Source organism: Cygnus olor, chromosome 2 (assembly GCF_009769625.2).
Source record: "Cygnus olor isolate bCygOlo1 chromosome 2, bCygOlo1.pri.v2, whole genome shotgun sequence".
NCBI classification, from domain to species: Eukaryota; Metazoa; Chordata; class Aves; order Anseriformes; family Anatidae; genus Cygnus; species Cygnus olor.
The window spans coordinates 18,940,669-18,965,093 of record NC_049170.1 but is presented as its reverse complement, the minus strand read 5'-3'; the positions used below and the strand labels follow the sequence as shown (position 1 = coordinate 18,965,093).

The 24,425-nt window shown below is 42.0% G+C and overlaps 1 protein-coding gene across 1 annotated transcript in view; it reads left to right on the top strand.

Moving 5' to 3' along the window:
• Nucleotides 1–24,425, top strand: part of LOC121064567 (sickle tail protein homolog) — a 157,015-nt gene that overhangs the window by 40,480 nt on the left and 92,110 nt on the right. Inside the window, exon 2 of the mRNA XM_040546248.1 lies at nucleotides 22,570–22,853. Within this exon, the coding sequence (XP_040402182.1) occupies nucleotides 22,570–22,853 (284 nt within the window). The remainder of the gene's footprint in view (nucleotides 1–22,569; nucleotides 22,854–24,425) is intronic.

The window sequence follows — 24,425 nt, the reverse complement described above, 5'->3', positions numbered from 1 at the left end:
GTTACCAAGCTGCATCAAATTTTGCCCTGATGGTTTAATTTTGCCCTAAAACTGGAGGTATTGGATCCTCAAGGCCTCGAAGTCATATTCAACAGAATTTGTAGGTAGTAATTTTTCAGCAAATAGTAATTTTTATAGAGACTGGTGAGTATCAGCATGGTAAGGGGAAATCCATCCATCATTGGACACCCTGTGAAAATGACTGCTTTACTTATTGTTTGGATTGAAACCTTTTCTCTTTTTATTTCTGCACTTATCGATTAATTTAAAATGTAGGAATAAAAATTACTAGGTTACATAACACTGGCCAAATCTTGACAATAGTTTTGTAGGAAACAGACCATGTAAATGCAAAATCAGAATGGTGTGTTTTGCTAAAGTGGTACCATATGTTAGTTGATTAACAAGTTGTAGGGATATTAGAAGATCTTGGCTGCTTGTAAGAAGGAGCATCTGTTTTATAAGCCTTTTATCTAATACATATAAAGACTTTGCCAAGTTGAAGCTTTTTTTCTTTCTCTTTTTTTTTTTTTTTTCATATCAGCTATAAAAATTCTATGGGTATTTTTCTTTCCTTAGGCAATACTAATACATTCTTGAGGTTTACATCTAATCCCATCCCTGTAAAGAAAATGCAGTAATGTTAAGAAGTAATGCAGAATGTCCCATCTGCAGGTATTTTATACGAGCAGTTCAAATTTTTTCCAGCTTGTATTTGGTATTAGACTTCATGTTTTGTTTTGTTTCTACCTTCAGTCAGCCATCAACCCCAGTAACTAAAGAGCAGTTCGAATACTTGAACTTTCCTTTAGAAATAAGCTGGTCGTGTTGACAGAATTGTGGTGAGTGTGAAAAATGACAACTGTGCATGACTGCATGCACCATAAGCATAACTACAAAAACAAGCATCGTGCATTTTTACAGAGTAAAACGTTTTCCACTTAAGACCTATTTTGAGACCTTAAGTAGAGATCAAGTGGTTATTCAGTCTTATTATATTGGTTTGCAGCAGATTCTCTTGTAGCCTAGCCAGTTTTGGGGCTGTGGTGAGAGTCAACTGTCTGAGGCTTAACCCCGAAAAGAAATGAAATGTTAGAGAAAAACCAGAAATTTTAAGTTGTTTCATGCCTGTCGTATAGAGAACGTCTGCTCCTCTGTGTTTAAGATCACAGTTTGAGATTTCTCAAAGACAGCGTCTAAGACTAATTGAACTTCTCATAGTCTGGTAAAGTTTTTGGACTTTTCCTGCAGATGAGGATCTTGCCTTAGTACCAGTCTGGTTTGATGGGACTTCAGGCTTGGGTTTTTGCAAAGCACTTTGCTCAGGGCGACCTCTCAGGGAGGAGGAGGCTGAAGCAGGAGCTGGCTGGCCAGTAGGTGCTGTATCCAGCAAGGACAGATGTACACTCTCTAGAGCCATGCAGCTTTCCTGTCTGCTGAGCCCTATGGTGTCTTTGATTTATGCATTTAATCCTGTGTGATAGGTTTTGTTGCATGGACTAACGCAGTAGTTGAGGTTAGATGAGGCTTCGCAAGCCCCAGTTTTAAATCCCAAGAGACTTCTGTTCTGGTCTGAGGGAACTTGAGCACGCTGACCATTCAGAGCAGGTGCAGGGCTTTGGTACAAGGAGTAAGCACATCAAAGAAATCACTTCTCCCAACATATTTCCAGTGGGACGCTCAGGTTTATGGAGGACGACTTTGTTTTGGATCCAGACGCAGACTCCAACCGGAACATTCCTGTTTTGTTTATCTGTCTGTTTCCAATTTGGTTACGTATCCTCCACCACAGGAGAGCTGTGTTACACACGCCACCAGACAGACCCCTCTAGGAGCAGCCTGTCCACGTTCAGCACCTCTCTCCCGCTGTCCTTTGGCACCACGCTGACCCTGTTAGCCACAGCACTAACTTGGGTGTCCCCGGGATATAACCTCTGGCCAGGGGCTGCCCGGGAGAGGGCAGCAGCGCACCGCTCCCCGTCCGGCAGCCTCGGAGGGCTCTTGGCTTTGGGGTGGTGGTGGTGGTGGTGGCGAGGCTTCTTCGGGGGCTCCCCGAGGATGAGGGGAATGCAGAGTTAAAAAAAAAAAAAAAAAATCTTAAAAAAAAATCCACAGCAAACGTCTTTTGCGTGTTGTTAATAGCTCCACTGGCAAAGCTTGATTTCTCTGTTTATCTATTTCCCCCCTACTTTCATTAGACGGCTGTAATTTGAAGCTGCAAAGGAAGTTTTGAAACAGGCAGTGGGTGGAGATCGACCTATTTGCTCAGTGCTTTGGGACTTTCCATGGTAGGAAACTGTTTGTTTAGTTTTGCCAAAATTGCATGTATTTCATTGGCAGGACATTGAGCCATCCATGTCATCTGATGACCACAAAGTGTAAAGCTGGGACAAGCCTTAAAAAGAAGGGGCAAGAGGGAAAGTGACTTCTCTCTCCTTCTGCTGGGCTGTGCGCATTAAGGGACAGCAGCTTCAGTGCCTGCAGGAGGTGGGTGCTTGCTTCCCTAGGTAGCCAGGCTGATGGTGAGCAGCCATCAGCTGTAAACCCTCTGCCCCTCGCCACCCCAACTGCCCTGCTACCATCAGCTGTGAGATCTTGACCATTTAACCATGCCTTCACCTCTACATAGAGCCATAGCTTTTCTTCATTTGTTTTCCTGGTGGGAGCTGTAAAGGACAATGAAAGATATTTTGTCAGCACAACATGTTGATGACGATGAACCAAGAGAAGAATGGAGAAGCAGCTAAGTGGGCAGTCAAAGCATGCTCGTGTGTGTTTGTGTGAGAGGGGGAATTGTTACCTGGTGCCATGCGCTGCACAGACCTGACATCCCCATGCTTTGCAGCAGAGCCCAGTGTGGGTGTTGCAGTGTGTCTGTTTGGGTTGGGGTCACAGCGGAGAAGGAAGCACTGTCTGCAACTCTTTTGGCACAGCCTCAGGAACCGCTCATAAAGTGTTACGGAGCAGGCTTCATGCTTCGCTTTGCAAAGCCTGGCCAGGAGTCATGCAACAGCCCCATCTGGTATGGGATTGCAAACAGAAACGTAGGGTGGGGGAAAGACAGACCATCCTCAGCCTTATAAATCTGCATTTACGATGGTGAGAGTCTCCTCAGAATATGGGCTGCATTGGATTGTTTTGTTTTGAGAAAGAAGTGTTTAAGAAGCTGATTGTCTAGTCTGTTGGCAGCGGAACACAATGACAAAAAGTGTTGGGCAAAAATAGAAATTGGAAAGTCTTTATACAGAGAATCAGGGACGTGAGCCTAAAACTTAAGATTAGCTATATGCTTGGCTCTTGAAGAAATCAGTCTTCTTGGGAATCACCCCCTGTCTAAAATGTTGTGGAAATGTTATTAAGAGTATTAGAAGTTTTCTGTGTATAGGCCGTGCATGCTTTTTTCCAAATAAAACCTGAATATTATTTTATTTGTAGAACTACTTAAGGAAGTGTGATACCATCCAAAGAGCCATATGTGGAGATGCTTTCAAGAGACCCCTATACTTCCCGTGGAGAGCTGCCCAGTGAACATTCATTGCTCTTATTAATGCATTTAGTCCAGTGTGTGTGCTGCTTTACAGCCATGGAGGAACATCTCAGGAGGCCAATGCTGCTCTTAAACTAAGTGTCTAGAATGAGCAGGATGAGCAATCTGCAGCAGGTGCCTGTTTTACCTCTGTGCTTTACTACGTGAATGGCTTACCACAGCTGCCTGTATTTTTGATGACTAAGGATAGGTGAGTGAGGCAGGCTACCCTCCCTTTGAAGAGGGAAGCTCTGGGATTCTCAGGTGGTATCTAACAAGTCCCATCAGCTGGAAAGTCACACACTTGATCTTCTCTTATTTTCATTGTCAATATTGCAGGTGGGGTAAAAAAGCTCTAGAACAACCTGTGCTTCTGCCCATCTGCAGTTGCCTTTGCAGTCTACAGTGACCAAGCAGCAGAACGCAGAGGTTGCTTATGCAAAGTGTCATGACCCATGTGTGCTCCACACCCATGAAGCTTCTGTGGTTTGTTTACCATTTAGATTTTCTGGGTCAAGACTCACAGAGATGCATAATTGTGTATCCTGTCATACGTTCATCATTTTGGAAAACAATATTTAATCATACAAATTAAATGTTTATACAGAATCTTCTCTAACATATCCCAGCAGTTCCCTGTTCCTGCTGTAGCTTGAGGCACACGACTCTCCTTACTTCTCTGATATGCTTCTGCAGTTAACACAGAAGTACATAATTGTGGGTATGAAACTGTCATTGCTTTCCCGTAAGTTTGATAATTCAGTAAGAATTGCTTTCTAAAGTACTTGAAAATCTAATGAGATTCTGGATAGGCCACTTTCAAGTCAGCCAGTCATAACATTTCTTGAGAAATTGCTAGTAAAAAGTTTCTTACTGTGCATAGCTGCTTAATAAAAGGCGTATTATTCTTTGCCCTTGAAAAATCCCCTGACTAACAAAAAAAAAAAAAAAAAAAAAGCTCTCTTAGCTCTCTTGTTTTCCGGGAAAGCGAGAGCAGGGAGGTGGTTAGACACTCTGATAACCTAAGGAAATATGAAAAGCAAATTTCCAAAGAACTACAGGGGCAAAACATCTGATGCCTTCTTTCTGTCTCATATTGCAGCAAGAAACAGATAGACCAGTTTAAGCAGCTTTGAAAACGCAGCATAGGTACTCATCAGTGGATAAGGTAATTCTCTTGTCCCCCTCCCTTTTGTGTGGATGCAGATTCATACACCAAGTAACTCACTGTCTGCTTTGGGGGAAGGCAGTGCACAAAGGAACCAGACCGCAGTTACTGCCACCGAGTCCCTGCACGTATGGTGGGGAGCTTAAGGAGCTCAGGGGGCCTTGCTCATCTCAACGCATCTTCATGGAGAGGTGGTGTATGTTAGCATGGGCAGACAGTCAGATTTAATTCTTCTAAGTGAGCGAATTACAATGACCTACTGCTGCCAGATTCCAGTACTGTGCACTGATCTTTAAGTAAGTTTTGACTGCCTTTACATGGGGTCCTGGATCCCAAAAGATGGAGAAGGGTGAGGGTGGCTTGGTGCCACGCTGTGCTTTGGTCAGAGTCATGGCACCTAAAGTCTGCCACAGCAGCCTCTCAGTAGTGGAGAGTTAATGCGGGAGAAAGGATGATCTCAGTCCCCGAAAGCTGTGCTGATCCGTTGTTCAAAGGGTTTAATAGCCTTCTGACACTTGGTGCTATCCAGAGCTACAGATGCCATGGAAAATTTGCACTGTATTGTCCACCACCTCTGTGGAACAGCTAAAGCACTGCAGATTCATTCTCTAGCTTCCACTACACTAATCTTCCTGTGTAGTCAAATATTTTGGACCTTTTTTTTTTTTTTTTTAACAGATGAGATGATATGACAATTTATTATATGCCATTCGTTCTCTCCCATATCCTCTCTCCAGGAGGAGATTTCCGTACAATTCTCACTACACAGCAGAGTGTTTTGATTGGATCTGGGATTGTTATTTTTCTGTTGTAATGTAAGTGCTTCTGTTTCTTTATGTTTATTAAGTATGACAAAATGATATTGTCAGCAATAGTGCTTCTTGTACCTCACTGAATGTAAGAGCAGTTGTAGAAGGTTAGACAAGAGATCCAGCCCCCAAATCTGTCTTGAATGGTGATGGTTCCCTAAGGAAGAATACAGGACCAAGGAGAGTACATAGTGATGTTTCTGGAATATCTTCCAGCTCCCACCAATAGACAGTTAAGAGATTACTGGAAAAAAAACAAATGATGATGTCACTTTTGTTTTTAAGAGTGCTCCATGGATTTTTTTCCATTAATGTGTTAATTTAAAAAAAAAAATTCTGAACTCTTGAAAACTCAGCAACTCAAGTGTCCTACAACAAGAAGTTCCCCAGCTTACCAGTACTTCATAGAACCATTTAGGTTGGGAAAGACCTTCAAGATCATCAAGTCCTGTCACTGAGCCATGTCCCTTAGTGCCACCATAGTGCTCTGTGAAATTAATATTCACATCTATATGCTTCTGAGTCAATAGCCTACTTTGTCACATTTGATGCTTCTAGAATCGGTATTGGAAGAGACAATGAACAGTCTTTCCCTATTCAGTTTCTCTTTGTCACTCATGTTTATAGACCTCAACCATATGTTTGACTCATCTGCTCTCAGAAAGGAGAGTCCTACATTATTTAGTTGTTCCTTGTGCAGAAACTGTTCCATAACTTTGATCATCCAGGCCGCCTTTTTTCTTGGCGTTTCTCTATCTGCTATATCTTTTTTGACCTGGAGTGAATTAAAACTGCATGCAATATTCAAAATGTGGGTAGGCTGTGGATTTGTACAGTAGCATAATGGCATTATCTGTCTTGTTCACTATTCTTTTCCTAACATTTTCCAACATATATTTGTTTTTTTAATCACTAATGAGCTTTGAGCTGAAATTTTCACAAAATGGTTATAACCTCAAGCTCTCTTTCCGAGTGGTAATAATCTGTTCAGAGTCAATGTGCATCACTTCACATTTAGGTACATGGGATTTCATCTATCATTTTACTGCCTAGTCAGTGAATCTCGTGAAGTTTCTTCCAAGCTCTGTCATCTCAGTTCATACCCCACCTTGTCTTTTCCAGCTAACTAATGTTGGTGGCTGCCTGGACCAACGCAGATTTCTCTGTGTGATGCCACTGGTAATCTTGCTCCCTGAGGAAATTTGTCTTTTTATCCCTGCTTGGTCTTTCGTATCTTTATTATTTATTTATTTATTTAATCTGTGGGAGGATCTCTTATCTTTGTTTCTTTACTAAGAGATGTTGATACATGCCCTGTAGAAATCCAAGCAAACTGTATCTGCTGCAGATCACGTCTGTTCTCTCACTGGCTTGGGAAATGGAAATGCAGTTCTGCTTCTGCTTTCTTTGCCCCATATGATCTTCAGTTTCAGGTTCTCTCTGCGACATTAAATCACTAATTTCACAGAACCCGTTTGGGTTTTGCTACTTGCCTAATGCGTTGTCCACACGCAACATGTTGAGGGTCCTGCTGGGGAGTGACATACGCTGCTTCCTGAAGTCGGGGAGAGTGTTTATGGTTCTTATTTTAGCTCCATCAGCAAAAGAAAATAATGAGTGATAGTGCCTCTGTGGCTGAATTTGTGGTTTATTGAAAATTGTGGCAGAGCCCACAATATAAGGAGAGAAAATAATGGCTGATTTTAAATTTCAGCTGTTGGCTGCAGCTGCAGCTTTCAGAAAGCTTTTCAGCCTGGTGACTGCCCCACTTTTCTTCCTTTTACTGGAAGAAGAAGCTGAATTGCAACACTGAACACCCCGTTAGATTTTTAGTACACAAACACACTTCAAATGCCCTGGCTTTGAGCATAGGTGTTATCAGATGTTCATTATTTAAGAAGGGGATGAAGATATAAATTTTTTTATTATTATTTTTTAACTCTGAATGTGTAACAACACGTTCAAGGTTTTTAGAAAAGAGATGGTGAATGAAAGACTCTTAAGCTGTCTGTAGGAGATTGAGTTTTTATATTTATCTTTTATAGAGATGTCACTCCCTCAGTGAACTAATAGCCTCAGAATTCACAGTTAGTTATCATGTATCACATGAAGCTGCTATGTTCTTACAACTGGTGACAACTTTTGCAGGATGAAGGGGAATTAGTCTTTTACCAAATGAAGAATCCATGCAGCATGGCAGCCCTGTGCTGATGAAGACAGCTGAGGAACTGAAAACATGCTACCTTTCAACAACTAAGGCTTTATTCATGTCTTGAAGACACTCCTGAGAATTGTGTGGAGTTATTTAGAAAAGGTATTTAGTGATGACTTGCAAAGCACTACCACAGTCTTAATGCCCGTGACTAAAATCAAGTATAGTGTAAAGCGGTGTTGAAAAAGGGCCTCATGCTGGCCATGAGGCCTGCTGTGGCCTTGTCCTCCAGAGGGATGTTTCTCAGATTCCTGAAGTCAAAAGACCACCCAGTGTTTTCCACGCACAGTGGGGAAAAAATATTACCTTGTTTTATGGCTGGGAAAGGAAAGCGATTGGTAATTGTTGCCTGTAGCATTTTACCCTATAACTCTGGTTTCCAGTCTGCATATTCTGGCTGCGCTTGGGCTCTTCTTTGGAACACTACTGAGATTTGATTTAGGTGTTTCTAGTGATGTCAGACCTGTAACCCCATCTGTCTTAATTTTCATTCTGCAGACCTCTTCTGCACTTACATTTATTTACTCCTAGAGTCCTCAAACTAAGAGTTGTGCAATGCTACTATAGAGACAGGTGACCTCAAGGGTCTAGGAAAGACCTTTGCTTCTCTGGACAGCCACTCAGTACCTATTTTTCCCTCTCAGTTCCATATGGAGATTCTTTGCTGGAATCCAGCTGTTCTTGATTTGAGCTCTTACACCAAGGCTTTTTTTTTTTTTTTTTTTTAGGAAAAAAAAAAAAGCATTGAATTGATACTACTCATGGGTTGCAAACTCATCCTTTGCTCCCCTAATGCCCTCTTCCAAGGACATTCTTGCGCTATTCTCTGCTGTGAGAGAGGATTTATAGGAGCTTATAAAACTGAAACTGGGGCATGTAAGTAATATTGCCATCTTGTGTCAAAGAGATTTTGATACTTCTTTCCTTCCAGCACTTTGCCCAGAATTTCTTCCAGCTGATAGAAGGACTTAGATGCCATTCCAGCTGCAATCTTGAAGTACTATCTCTTAATGGCAGTTCAAGAGCAAAGCAGCAAAAGAGGGAAAAAAAGATGTGAATTTATCACTTGACCTTGTTATGTTAATTATGAAAGATTAAGGCCATAGTATGAGAATCACAAATAAAGTTAAGTAATTCAGAAAGTTATGCTTTGTAGATAAGGTGGGTATTAGAAATACAGAGTATTGGAGCATATGCAGTAAAACCTGTCTGTTACTAATTAATGTTTAATAACCTTTTCCTTTGGAGTGAAGAAAACCTATCACTACTTACTGCCTGTTCCCTATCTTCAGCTATGCTGCATGTAAAGGCATGTGCTATATTATGAGAGATATTTGTATATCTTAGTGCAGACTTGCACATTTGTAGAGGCAGATAACTAATACAGTGTCATTTTATGTTGTCAGTGGAGAGCTCACCTGTGAGTCATTACATTGTTTGAAAAGTTTTCGTAAGAAGTGCTACAAAACAGTTGGAATTAAATTGTCTTGGGTTATGTATTTATTCATGAGAGAGATGGAGGCTCTGCCTCTGAATAAGCTTAAACCTTGTATGACACCTTTCTGTGCTGACGTTGCTTATTCTTCACTTCACCTCAGGCAGTTCTGCGCACCTCTTTGCAGCCTGATGAGACGGATCATTGTTAATTCTTCTCCCTTTTTATCTTCTGCGAGTGCTGCACAAAAGGAGCAAAATTCCCCTTGTAGGAGAAATAGGATATGACACAGGATTTGTGTCACTGCAGCTTGCTTGGTGCTCGGATGGTTTGCCCTTGCCAGCCCTGGAGCATGCTCTCCCTTTCTGGGAGGAGGTAGCTGTGGCCGTGCACATAGCCCGGGGCACCCTGCACTGTCTCCCAAACATTCAGCAGCACTGGTGTTTTCAGAAGTAAATTTGGGTTATGTACTTATTTATTACTGCTACAACATTAAATTCAAAAATAAATAAATCAAAAGGCTCTGATAATCCTGCCAGCTCTATTAGGGGATGGGAATGCTAGAAATAAGTGAAAAGAAGAGAGGAAAAGATTGTTTTCCAAGACTAAAAGTGAGACTAATGCATGTTTTCAGGAGCTCAGCAGATGCAGTTGATGGAGAGGAGGCTGTGAGGTGGCTTTGTCACAGAGCACCAGCCCTACAGAACTAGTTGGTCTGGCTGACGAAGGGAGAAGAGTAGGTCCCATCAATGGAAACTTGAGTTAAGTCAAGTTTACCCTGAAGAAATACGAAGAAATTTCTTAGTAGCGAGGGTAATTAAACATCAGTCAATTAACTACAATGTAGTCTGTAAAATGTAAATGGGTATATTGAGAAGCCACGTAGCCTGGTGCTACGAGGAGGTTTGCATTTACTGTGGTGGCTGGTGCAGGGTGGAAGGTCACAGCAGTGGTGCTGCTGCTGGATGTGGTGTCCGAGCCATCAGCTCTATCAGCTGCCTTCATGGGCCAAGCACTGAAACACCCCCAGATAACACGCTTTTAACACTCGCAGCTCTGTATTATAGACAGTGATTTTAATCAACTGTTGGATTTCAGCCTTTCAGCTGCTAATGTTAGGCGTGGAGGATTTCCATCGCCTCCATGTACAATTGGCTAGGTATGTTTTGAGATGCTTTTCTTTTTCTCTTCAGGTTTCTTTCATGCCTAAAGCACTGGCTGTGCTGGAAACAGTGGCTAGATGTGTGTGCCACAGCTTTGAGATTAGGATAGTTTTGTTTTGCTTTAAGGTGGGTGACTGGCTCATGAAATTTAAGGCAGAAGAAAGGGTGTTTTTCAGGTTTAAGTCATTGTGGAGCTTGATGCTCTTTACTGTCTTACGCTGATCATCTGGGTAGACCTCATCACATGGTGTGGTGGGGTTTTGCTTCAAAAAAGTGTTTGAAGCAAACACTGGTGCAGATGCAGCTCCTGAGATCAGCAATATTATGTTCATCTCGCGTCTTGTTCTTCTCTTGACCTTTGTGTGAGGATTCCACATCAAATGTAATGGCTTGTGACAGATGGGAAGTCAGACAAGGTAGTCAGATGGTCCCTGTTGCCCCAAAGCTGTGAAATCCTAAATACCAAAGAGGTTTCATGTACCTGAATTAAGATGTGTGCATCCCAGCAGAACAGGTTGGACTGAGAAGGAGCAGGAGTACCACTGCTGTCAGCTGCCATTGCTTTCTTACTAATCAGCTGTTTTAGTGGTAGCATCAGCACGGTCTGGGAAGGTCAGGGAGGCACTTTTCAGGGAAGGGGATGTACACAGTGTCGAGAGGTCATTAATATATTTACAAGTAGGAGGAAGTTTCCCACTGGCATTCTGCTTTCACATCTGCGCTCAGCAGTGGTGCTCTCCAAAGAATGCAAACAAGAGCCCTGCAAACAGCAGCCACTGGGGCTGCATGGCTTACGGCACAATCCACAACCTGTAACCATCCACACTGGGTTGGAAATTGGATCTGTGTAGAAACAAAGCTATAACAATTTATCCTGTTTCTCTTATCTCTTTTATTTTTTTTTTTTCTTTTTGCTATGTAGTACTGTGCTTGTGGCAGGGTTCAGGGAGAAACAAGTAAGAACAATTAAAAATGTCCAACTTATGACATGGCAGTCATGTTGCTCTGTCCTGTGATTTTAATATGAGTTTCATAGAAAGAAATCTTACTTGCCTTTGACATTGTGGGAAGAAAAAAGAATATGTGATTGGGTACAGCTCAAAGACCAATAAAAATAATATTGTTCTAAAAAAACAACCATAACTTTAAAGAAAAATTCACCGCTGTGAATTGTGTGAATGCTGCAGGTTGGCAATACTGCCGCCATTATGTTAATTCCTAATCATTACTTACTAATTAAGTTAAACCATTCTTTTTGGTATAATATTTATCAGAACTGCCTGCTGATAGGCAAGTCAGAATGATAATCACAACATAATTTCACCAATTACCTTATTTTTAGACCCAGACTCCATCAGAGTAAACTTTGTATTTCTTACTAATTCAAGCAGTCTCCTGACAATCTTGTAAACTCCTTATGCATTTGGTAAGATCTGAAATAAAGGATCTCTGATGATTCTTTTTGAGTATAATCGTACTCTACAGAGAGCAGCTCTCAATACCTTTGATCACTAAAGCCTGCCACCTCGTACATTCATGAGCAGATCTTGCAGACACCCATGAAAACAGCAATTGTCAGTGTTTCAGGCGTTGTCTGTTGTTCTGGCACTGCTGAAAAGTTGGACCAGTTTGAATCCAAACTCTCACCAGAGCTGTTTGAGTGAATTCATCCAAAAAGGAACTTATCAAAACCAAAGTGTTTTACACTGGGGAAAAATTGAATTTGAATATAAAGCAGATGGACTTAAAAGTGACCTTCTCTCCTCCTTTCCTCCACCTCGCTCAGAAACAATTCCCTACACTGTTCCTTCCCACCCACATACTGCTTTTTATTTGATTAAACTCTTGTTATTGAAATTTCCAAGATGTAAGGCACTTTTTCCTCTCATGGAGTTATTTGTTTGGTACCTTACAAAAACAGATGTTCATATTTTCTATTTCAGTGTTTGCAGGCTGTTCTTATTCCTTACCATAGGTGATACTGTATGGAAATTGTGACATTCAAAGAGCTGGCTAGGCTGGCAGGCGTGAAGCTGCAGCGTGCCAGGGTCTTCAGTTCGAAGTCATCTGCTCTGCAGCAATGCACTAATACCAGTGTTAGTGTGGTGGGGTGGGATGGCAGTAACAGGGGTTAAAAATCTGAGATAAGGTGTTGCATTACATGAATCAGAATGTCTAATGATGTCTAGCTCTCTTACCTTGGGTGTTAAAGTGTATCTAGAGTTAGCTTCTTCTTGTCCCAAAACAGAAAGGGAGATAAAGCTGTGGGTAAAGGTGACTAACCATCATTTTTTCCCCACTTGAATGTCAACGCTTTTTTCCTGATGACCATGGTCCTCTTCCTCAGGTTGCTTTAGGGCATGCACAAGTGTTTATTGCTTCCAGACCTTTTCTTTTATTTAAAAAATTGGAGGAGGACAAAGAAAACAATAATAAAACATGGAAAGCAGAAAATCTAACCTATTTCACATGATGTAGCAGTCTAGTTGTGACAGTTGTTAGCTTGAGCTGACTGTCTTTCCAAGTGAATGAAGGATGCTCTGTTACTCGACGACGTATAAGGCACTTAATAGCCTTTTTGGCTGAAGGTGGGCTAGGACATTGCATCCTGCTTCATAACTGTGAGCTCATTGCTGTCAGGTGACAGGTGATTAGTGCTGCTCCCCAGAGCTCAATTAGAGATGGAATTGGAAAGATGACTGCATCTTCTTCCTGAATATCAAATGTTCAACCTCTTAATGACTCTTTTTAATAGTTGTTTTAGTGATTAAGGCTGGTGGTGACGCCTGTGATTTTCATGAATGATCATATAATTTGGCACCACTGTCAGCCTCTGAACTTCTCTGAAGGATTTGAAACCTGTAGGTTGGACAAGACATGGTTTAAGTCTGCAGTGGAGATGTGTAGAGAACCTTGTGCTCATTTTCTTGTTTGCTTCAATTGGAATAGTTCAATTTCACTCCTCCAGCTAATTTTTTCCCCTCATAGGTATGACAAATCATAACTGAACTTGGATGTATGAAGTATGAATACTGAAACTCCACAATTTTTTAAACAGTGACGGTAACTTCATTACAAGTAATCCTAAAGGTTGTATGAGATAGTTTGTCATTGTAAATTTTCAAATCAAATTCAATTGTTTAACTTTAATTTAACCACTTAACAGATTAACCATTATCCTTGGACTTGAAATAGGAACGAATTGACTGAAATCCCTTGCAAAGCAGATGAGACTAAATGATCACAAAGCGCCTCCTACCCCCGGCTATTTAATTTCCCTGATATACAATACCAAATTAGTGTGCAATTACTCTTAAGGTAATATAAAACTCTTTACCTCTAGATTCTACTTGCATGGATTCATATGGATAGACCTGTGGTTATTTTCATCTTGCTTATACAAGCTAGTGGTTAGTACTATATCATACTTGATAATATACATATCTGAACATAGTCCCTTTCTTTTAGGAGTCTATTTTAGTTATTAAGGATGGAAAGGCCACACCAAGGACTGAAGTGAACTCCCTGAGCACAAAGGAGAATAGAGATGCGCTCAGTTTCTCAAGCCTCCCCACTTCAGGTCTAATATTTATTTCATTTCTGGGATATAGTAGGCTGGACAGTGCCAGGCCTCTTCGTACTGGGAGCATTCATGATGTATTTCTCAGTGGCTACGTGACTTCACATGGACACTGAGATAGATTTTCAATTATGGGATGCTTCTTCTGATTTAACTATTAATAATTAACTTCCCAGTTTTTTAGCTATGAATAATCGCTAGAGCCATAGAGGCACTGTTGTATATTATGAGTCTTACTAATTGAGCGAAGCCAGTATTTGTTAATTGTTCCTTTTATGCACATGCTAAAACCAGAAGTGTTTAAGTCGCTCTGGGACATTAATTTTGAGCACAATTAAAACAGCATATCCTGTTAGCAATTGTTCTCCATGCATTGTTTTGATATTGATGGGTCCAGATCTGGGCACAGTAATTAAAAGGAACTACTGTTATTGTTGATCCCACAGATAAACAAATCCTGATTGTGTGCTGTGAACTGGTTAATCAAGTTTATTTAACTTGTTGCTGGTGATTCATCCCAGCAGTTGTGCTATGTAGCTCTCTATTTGAGCCTAACAGTATAATGATTCTGGCTGTCTCCAGTTTCTCAGCTGCTAAAGGAATTTCATCAATTCTTTTAAGTAAACTTAGGTAACACCTTAAAGAATGGCCTTGACGTATGGTAGTTAAATCCACTTTGGGACCAAGAAATTCTTCCTTAAAGAGAGAATACGGTTTGAGATTGTGCTGTCCTGACTGTTTTTTTCATGAATCGTGCTGTCCTGAGCAGCAGCAGAGGCGATTATGTGAGGCTGGGTGGGCTCGTTTGTTTGACTTTGATGATACTGAAGCACGCCATGTTTAGTCTCACTTTTTGCCAATGTTCTTTAATCCTGTTTGAGAGGCTACTTCTGCAGCCGTGGGAGTTCTCCCACAGTGGCACCCACTTTTCAAATCTCACATCCACAACCAAATAAGCAATCTCTCCTATATCACCTCTGTATTTCAGGGGCTCAGGCTCAGGCCCCTTAACAGCATCAGCAGTACCATCTACTGTCACTCCCAGCAGTGGCAGTACCTTGCTGCTGCCTGGGCAGCAACAGTTTCAGACCACAGGTTTGTACCAGCTGTCCCCACCTGCTGCCACCATCCCAAGGGGCACCTGTCTGCTTGGTAGGACATGTAAATGGATGCACTATTACGGGTCATGAGGCCACCTCTCTGTCTGTCGTGTGCTCTTGGCTATGAAAACTTAACAGTGCTGTCGTAAAGCAGGTATTTTTAATTTTGACAACATATATTTATGTATTTAATAATCCTATAGTCATTTTCTAGTGTTTTTTTTTCCTTTTTTTTTTTTTTTTTCCCTACCTTGGATGAAGGCAAAGTGTCCTTAAAGTGCTACCGTGCACTGATGTTTTGGGCTTATTAAGACACTTGATACAAGCCATACTGATCTCCAAAGCTAACACCATTTTCACTCAAGGCTACAGAAGTGCCTTCTTTATAGGCATTCGTAGGCAAGTATGTTCTGTGCTTTCACTTGCATTATTTCAGGAGTAGGCCTTTTTAAATGACCTTACTTTCTTCACTGTTGGTTTCTGAGCTCTGTGTACAGGTAATGTCTTGGTGTAGCTTCCACATTGCAACTGCACTAGCTTTCTTTTCCCATCGGGGATTCTGAGTTATTTTTTATTTGTTGAAGGAGGTGGTGGTCAGTGATCCCCCAACGCATGATATTCCTGTATGAGTCCTCTTCTCCTTCCAGCTGGCTGAGTAGAACTTGCAAGAGGCTTGTAACACTTGTCCAGAATCTAAAAAACCTCGCTGTTAAAGGCACGTTCCTCAATATCACAAAAGACAACATCAGATAAGTAGACTGGCTGGACATCACTTCTCATCCTAAAATAATTCCCAATCAGAATCAGCAGAGATTAACCCAAGGCCAGTAAAAACAGTATCTAAATACAATGTGTATCGCACTGTTTTCTTAATACTGCAAAGCAACTTAAGGAGTATTCTGTTGGGAACACTGTACTGCAGGCCTTAAATAGCAGTGCTAATGTTTAGATTGTATTTTCATCTTTTCTGTGTTTTCCCTGCCAGATTTCTGGGACCTTTGCCAGGTTCCAAGACAATATAAAATTAATTGTTAAGAAACAAAATAAATATTTGTTGAGTGGTACAGAATATGCATGACTGATCTAATGAACAATAGTTCTCTGCATTTATTAATTGTTAATAGTAATTCACACACATAATTTTTCTGTCTGGATGGGGGAGGATTGGGGCACAAGGAGAGTGATTTTCCTTGAGCTTCTGTATTGAATTTATATATATACACAACATTTCTGCATTTAATAATCCAAGTAGACAGGGTGACATTTCTGCCAGATAGAGATGTAGGAAACGTAGGAGAATTTTCCTAGCCTGCCTGGACTGTGTGGTTGAGAGGTCATTTCAAGCAATTTAGCTGATGTTATACTGCAGTGAGTGTTGAAGAAAGCTTGGAAGACCAGATTATGCTAGCTATGTTTAAAAAGGCATCCGAGATATTAACTGTTATTTGGTATTGCAGTATGAAGTTGGTTTAAATGAGAAATTGCTTATTTTTAGTAATACCTCAGTAATGCTTTGTTCTTAACCTACTTCAGAAGTTGTCCGTGGATAAACTTTCCGGTCTTGATGCTGTAACTCAACACCCGGTTTGTTCCACCATCTCTAGCTCTGTATTACGATCCCGATAGACTAATTCGGCCTGATATTCTCCACTAAATCAACACATGTGGCATCTGATGGAATCGGTGGGATTTGATCTCACTCTTCTCAGGCACATTATTTTTTGCCTTGCAGCCCGGTGGATCTATCGATTTGCAGGCGGACTTCCTGCTTCTGGTCTGCCAAAAAAGAATTAGCTACGTGTTTCTATATGCTTTGCTACTGAGGCTTCAGAATCCCTCTTAACCCAAGCCCCTGCTTACATATTGCTACCATTCATTTTTATTGGCTTCACTAAAGTTGAATTCCTCTATCTTGATTTTCCCTAATTCATTCTCCGAGCAGCTTGAAAGAATTCCGCCGAAAACAAAACCTCAAAGCGCTCGTATAATGAATTACTTTCAAACTAGACGCTAGAAAAGACAGAGGAGCATTTATCAGGAATGCTTGTGGGCTCGGTGGTTACGAGCTTAAAAAAAATACTCGGTGGAAAGCCTTTTGTCCCATGACGGAGATTTGAAAGGCTTCGGCTTCGGATTCCAGCGGAGGCTCGGGCCTGTAATCACGCCTGCAATGTTCCCCCCTCAGAAGGCTTCCCGGGCAGCCAGCCGGCGCGGGGCTCGCCTGCAGCCCAGCCCCGTCACCTGTTGGGGCCCGGCCGGAGGAGGGCTCGGGGAAGCCGCCCGGCCCCGCCGCCCACCGCCCACCGGCCGTGAGGGGGCTCCGCGGCGGGGCGGGACGGCCGAGCCGGGCCGGGCCGGGCCGAGCCGAGCCGAGCCGAGCCAAGCCGCGTTGCCGGCCCAGCCTGGCGCCGCTCACCCCGGCGCTGCACTTCCCGGCTGGGAGCGAGGGGAGCGTGTGCGGTAGGCAGGGACAATGGAGGAGAAGGAAAGCCAGAAACTCGAGCCGTGCCGGGCTTGCTCCGCAGACGGCAGGCAGATGAAGGGTGAGTACGAGCAGCGGGCAGAGATGGAGTTAGGGGTAACCGTGCCCCCCGGGGCCGCCCGTGGTGTTGAAGCGTGGCTTTCTGCCGGTTTGCGAGCTCGCTGTCACGGGGGGAGCCGGGCTTCGCGGCGAATCGCGGTGTAAATCCCCCGGGGTTTGCACCGGAGCGAATCCGGAGCGCGGCCGGCGTGGTTTACACGCGGGGTCAAAGCCGCCGTGCGCTCGCACAGCCGCTGTTGTGCCGGTGGATCCTGCGTGGGGTAGCCCAGGTGGAGCACACCGCTCAGGTGGCGTGGCGAGTACCTGATCTGATCTGCACCGCTTCCAGGATTTGTGGAGCACCTGCATGTGCTCCCCGCAGGCACCTGAGGTGAAGTTGTGCTGCCCACAACATGAGCAGCCCGCGGTCGAGTGCATGTGGTTTGGGAAAAGCACACAGCTTTATGAGTGTGTAAGACTGGAAAGTGTTGCATAGCGAATGTAGTTTATCAATTTTTTTTTCTTGGGGGCGCATTGTCTGACTCTCTTTTGGCCATTTTTGAGGTTAAAATCCTGGGCAGTGCAAGTCACGTGCATCATATCAGTATGCTTACGTTTAGTGGGAAGGAAATCTTCACTTAAAGAATGTATCTGAATAGGGAAAAAAAAAAAAAAGCCATCAGTAACATAGTTCTTCTGTGTGGGTCATATGAAGCTGTCTGAGATACATGTGGTCTGGAAAACAGAGGTCTGACCAGACCCATCCTCCGATTCTCTAAAAGTTTTAATCCTGAAAACTCATAAATAAATTGAGTAGTTTTAGCCCATATCCAGTAGCTACATTTGAAAACGTGTTTGGAAACAGACTTAATTGCAAAGACAATGGAGTAGCTAAGAATGATTCCCAATAATCTCAGATGTGCTGCCAGCATAAGTATAATGGAGGTGTGTTTGATTCATACTGCTAAATTTTTTTTTAATTTATTTTTTTAATACTTATGGTATGCGCCAAGGCTCAGCTTTATGGAATCAGTATGGGTCAGATCCATACTTGCTGCTTTCTGAAATTATTCTGAAAATGTTCTTCTCTCACATCACCTGGATTGCAAAACACAGTATTAAAAGTTTTACAGAATTGTGAGTCATGGAGTAAAGTGACTTTCCTGATCTTTGTAGACTTCGTGGAGGGTGTAACTGGGAAGAACTGCATACCAGGATGCATTGAAGGACTTTTTTTTTTTTTCCTTTTGATTTCCAGTTTATGGCACTCATGGTACTCTTTCTGATAAACCCAGACATACTGCTTCTACGCTGCAGACTTGGACCTTCCCTGTTGTTTTACCCACTGTAGTAATGGGTGAAGTTAAGAAATCTTGAAATTAGTTTTCAGATCAGAGGAAACTCTCAACTGTAAGGGTCACCCAAGGCTTTGGATAACCAAAGCTCTACTCTGCCAATCAGCAAATCCTCTTTTTGTTGCCCTCTAGCCTTGCTACTCTACTCAACAGAAAGATCTTCAGCTCTTAGCTTCTGAACATGAGGGAGGGAGAGACGGAGACAAGCTTATCTAGCACTTCTCTTTCTGTGTTTTCCATTGACTCTATTTACTCCTTTTCTAAGGAGGGTACTTGCATAATTTATCCTTTCGCTACTCTTAGCTGTCTTCTGGGAATCATCACATGATCCTTCACGCATTTCACAGTTATCTGTGGGGATTGATTTTCTAGGCCTATTATCTTCCCTTGGAAGATATGGCCAGTTTGCCCACACTGTTATTGAGCAACTCCAGGATCCAGAATATGTCTCTTAGTTTCTCCTCCTTGGAGTGCTGTGGTGTAGAGCTCTTGTGCCCTAGGTACACTGAGGGTATTTTGCCATTCCACTTCATCCTTGCCATCAAAATTATCTGTCACTATCTAGGAAGTGCCCAGGGAAGAACTGTTAAGCAACTGCTATGCAAAAGACCAATATTCAAACATTACAGAGAGTTTGATTTCCATTTCAGCAAAGATGGATAATATTACCCAGGCTAGTTTGTTTATTCCTGATCTGCATAAATTTGGGCACCAAAAAGGTATGGTAGCTACCACAGCATTGCAGCCAGAGCAGCAGGAAAGATACGTGCTGATGTGTGCTGCAATATGACAGGACCTTGCCCAGGTCAGCTTGCTGGCAAGACTAGCAATTAGTTTGCATAGTTTGCATTCCTTTCTTTTCACTGCTATTTATACAGTATTTTCCAAATATATGAAAGAAAAATAATAGAATTTGTTGATCTTTCTAATATAGTATACAAAAACTATGTTATGTATGATTCTTTCTCAGGGTTTCACCCAGTAACAGATAATTCTAAAAGCTTTACTTGATATGTCTCAGTATGTTTCAGATAATTAGCTTTTTCTTAAATTACTGAGATGACTGAAGTGCAGAGTATAGAGGGACTTTGCATGAGATAGATAAAGGAGCTGAAATCCACATTCATGAGCTCTCGGTTGTGTTTCTCAGTATAGCTTTACCTGCCTTCTTGAGGAAGTGCCTGCCACCAATCCAATGACTGAAACTGCTGCTGTGGCAATACTTTAAAGGTCTGTACAGAATAGCTGCATTCAGTCACCCACACTCACGCTCACTCCCTAGAGCTCTAAGGAAATCCTTTATTTATGTCCAACACCTTTGTTCCAGCAGCCTCAGGGATATAACCTCTGTGCTCTTGGTGCTGCAAATTAAGATGGTAAATTCCAGCAAGCCCCATCCCACCTCTTTACTCCCGTCTAAAATCCATTGAAATGACCATGCAGCTTTCAGAAACCATTTTGACTGAGTACATCTGGAGTAACCATGCTTGCTTCTTGCAAGTAAAACTCTTTTTTGCCACTTTTCTCAAACCAGCCGAGTGTACCTGGCAGTAGGTGCTCTGAATGTTTAGTAAACAGGCTGGATATTTTTTGTAATTCAGTTGTGCTTGGAAAGGATGAAGTGTTCTGTAGCCTGGAGAGTACATGTGCATGTGTACGTATGTATGTAGGTGAGACTGCTGCTCTGAAGTTTTTACAAGGGTTGTTCTTCTAAGAAAGTCTTGCATGATATGAGCTAGAGTTGCCCTGTGCTGTGTGTGATTTTTGACCTTGCCCATCTTTTTAAAGGACCACAGAAAAAGGGCAGATTGAGGAAAGAGACCTAACTTTGCAGTCTGAAGCATCGTCCAGGTTTGTTCCACCAGTTCCCAGGGATGTGAAAGCAGGTGAAAAAATGTATGGGGCTGCATAGTGGACTGCATCCATGGTGTCATCCAACAGTTGTGCCGTGCTGTGTCTCCAGTGTTGCAGAGCTCAGAGATGATGTTTTGAGCCCACGTGACAGCCAAACTGCCCCAGGAACCAAGGCTGCTTCCAAAGTAGTGTCTGGATCTGTGCTGCTCAAAGAGTGGTGCCACTTCCAACCTCTGGGCTTCTGTTTCTTGTTCCGGTTTCAGGATAGGTTTCCATGAATGCAAACAAGAGGATCTGCTGATATTTTGGAGTCCATGAGCAGTACAGGGAGCTTACAGAAATATGCAGAGTCTTTGAGGGACAGCCTTTCGTGGCCTGGTCCTGTTGGACCAAGGGAATGGCTTCCCCATTTAAAGTGTTGGGACTGCACGGAGACAGCAGCTCCACCAGTGGAGGATTTACTTTATTACCAGGGCTTGATATTACGTGGGACTTGGCAGACAAGTGACAATGTGCACTGGGAGGCAGAAAAATACTCAGAATAAAATCCTCAGGCAAGTGGTAGGCAGGTTGTCAAGCTGACTGAGTGAACCATAAAAAGAAGCAAGTAGGTGCCTGTTTCCAAACAGCAGTGCCATATGAATGGCAGCACTCGGGGGAGCCTGTCACTGGGAGTAGAAAGGGCTGCGAGTGGAAAAGTGTCAGATGGAGAAAAATGGAGATGTATTAAAAATGCATAGAGGAAGGGCCTTGCTGCTCCTGGGGTCGTGCTGTAAAGGGTTAACCCTAACAGGGACGCCTGGGCCTGCCCAGCACAGAGGAGGAAGGCCACAGGGGCTTGGAGAGGCCTTTTCAGTGCTGCTGTTTTCTTTTTTTTTTTTTTTTTTCCTTTGCTAACAAAAGAATGAGGGATTTTTCAAAGGTATTAGGTAACAAGGCTCCAGACTACACTTCTTCATGCACCAGAGGGTTCATGTTACACAGTTACCTGAAGATAAGCCAGCACTTACATACATACCCTCTGTGTCTGCCTATCTCCTTGCAAAAATAGTCATGGTCTTTGGTCTTAAAGTAGATTTTAAAGTTGTAAAATTTATCTGAGGTTTTTTTTTTTTTCCTTTTATATCACTCAAAGCTTGCTTCTTTTTCTGTTTCTTGAGAAATAGTTTATTGAAAGAGTGATGTTGTATTTTCCAGCCTGCTGTCCTGAGACATATAAAATCCAAGGGAGATCTGTGAAATTTAAAACCGTACCGCAGTCAGAAATTGAGAGGGAAAAAAAAACACTCCAAAACCTTCTTATTATTTCATAGGTGTTTCTGAGCATGCTGGAAAATGCACTGAAAAAAGATTAAGGATTTCAAATCTGCTTTGTCAAACACATTTTCTTGGTTGGTGTCCTTCAAGATACCAGTTACAGGGCCATTAAGTGTACTGGAGGCTACTGAAGAAAACCGTTCCTTCTCCTGAAAAGCATCCTGTAGGTTTTAAAGGTCAGGGAATAAGGGCCCTGTCAGATCTTCTTTTCAAGTCACATAATGGTAAAGATGATATAAAAGGAACATCTACTTTAATCATGTTCACTTTTCTGTGAGGCAATACCATGATTCCATGTTAGAAGTAAGTACTGTGCATAGCTTATATAAATGATTATTTCCAGGCTGTTTATTAGAACATATATATGCCTAATGATGCAGAATATGTCATTGAACACTACCAGACTTGTAAAATAACTTAGCTGTTTTACCAATCTGATTATTTTCTCTTTCATATTAATGTAAATGTCGGGATTAAGTTATTAAAATATTCTGTGTTTTTTGTGTTTGTTTTTTTTTTTTCTTTTCAGACCAGGGAAAACACAGTTTGCATGTAACATCACTAGACGATGCAGAATGTCTCCGATCTAAGGATCTGCTTTCGACTCCAAACAGTCACACTCCTAACTCCAAGTCCACCCGCAACATCCCTCGAAGACATACAGTAGGTGGCCCTCGCAGCTCCAAAGAAATACTGGGAATGCAAACCTCGGAAATGGACAGAAAGAGAGAGGCTTTTCTTGAGCATCTGAAACAGAAATATCCCCATCATGCTACAGCAATCATGGGACACCAGGAGAGACTGAGAGATCAGGTATGAGAGTCAAATTCATGTCTTGCTTTTTGTTCTTTTTTAAAAAGTCCTTTTAAGTCCTTTAAAGTCCTTTTAACTTCTACAAAATTGAATGTTACTTCACCATAGAAGGTGAGAATGTAACAAAGCATAAACAGCTTTTTGTTTGATGTAGCTAGAATTCAGTTTCTCCCTTGAAATCTGAAGAAAAAAATGATCAAACTATTTAATATTACCTTGGAGTTGTTTGTTGAAACTGACATTTTTTAAGTGCTTTTCATTTTTTTGTAATATACAGGGAGAAAGGGATGAAGGTGAGACTCTTGATCTTAGTACATCGGTCTCCATCTACTTTTCACAGCTGAGGGGAAAATATGGAACAGCTGTTAACTTTTGTTACATTTTCAGTATTGGCACCACTGCCCAGGAGAAAAGAAAATAACTGAAGACCTTGTCTGTGTGCTTTAGCTGGCTCTGTTACCCTTTCATTTGCTTTCTTTTCTATTTTTGAGTCTTTTAATACAGAGTGGACGTATCCACAGGTATCTGCCTCCTCCAAACTGTCTTGAGATCAACGTCAGTCTGCCAGAAGCCTACCTTTAGGTGGTTTGCCTTTTGCCTGCCTGCAATTGCTTTTCAGCAGTGAGAAGTAGATTCAGGGTCAGAGAAGACGTGACATGTTGATGTATTTCTCCGAACAGGTGGAGGTTGCTGTCACACTGACCTGAATTCAGGGAATGCCCAGCAAGGGACTGTTCACAGCATGGCTCTGGTTTTGGGTGCTAAGTTAGAGTTTAATCTGTTAAACCTTACAGACAATCTACATTCTATTCCATAATACATTTTTTCAATAAACCAGCAGAATTTAGACTTAACTTTTAGAAATCGCACACCCATTATTCTCAGTTTAACAAAAGATTGACAGCAAACCTGTTAAAAGTTTGTGGTTTTTTTCACCTAATATTTTGTAGGTATTTCAGCACTGGCAGCAAATTAATTGTAAGTATGGAATAAAAACAGGTAGGCAAAATATTGTAGTCTGTTATGGGAGTGCTTACTGAATTCCTATCATCTTTTGAAGCCTTCCGAGCCTTTGGAGATCAGAACAGTTGTCACTCGGTACCTCCCCCTTACAACTCCTCTTTGATGGGGTCTCTAGAGATCCCAAGTGCTATCCCTGCTTAGAGCACAACTGCTAGAATCCATACGTACCCTGCTAAAATTGCTGTAAGACTTCAGCTCTAACAAGGATGATCTATTCCTTGTTTTTAAAACAGCTTCCCTGCTTTCCTTTGAAAGTCTTGACACCCCCCCTTATCTCTTTCATGAACTTTAGTGACTGTGTGGAATGTGCTGGGTGGTGGATAAAGATAGCATACAAATTAAATAAAGGGGGTGGGGGTTGAAATTCGGAGATTAGATCTTCTGGAGTCATGTAAATATTTAGTTCCAGTGTTGCAGACACTGCAAACCCAGTTTGAACAGCCTACAGCATTACACCCTACACATTTTGTAATTTGATCCCTTTCTGAAGGCAATAAATTACAGAAGGAATGCAGTAACTGTTCCTGCTATTTGTTTAAAATGTGTCGT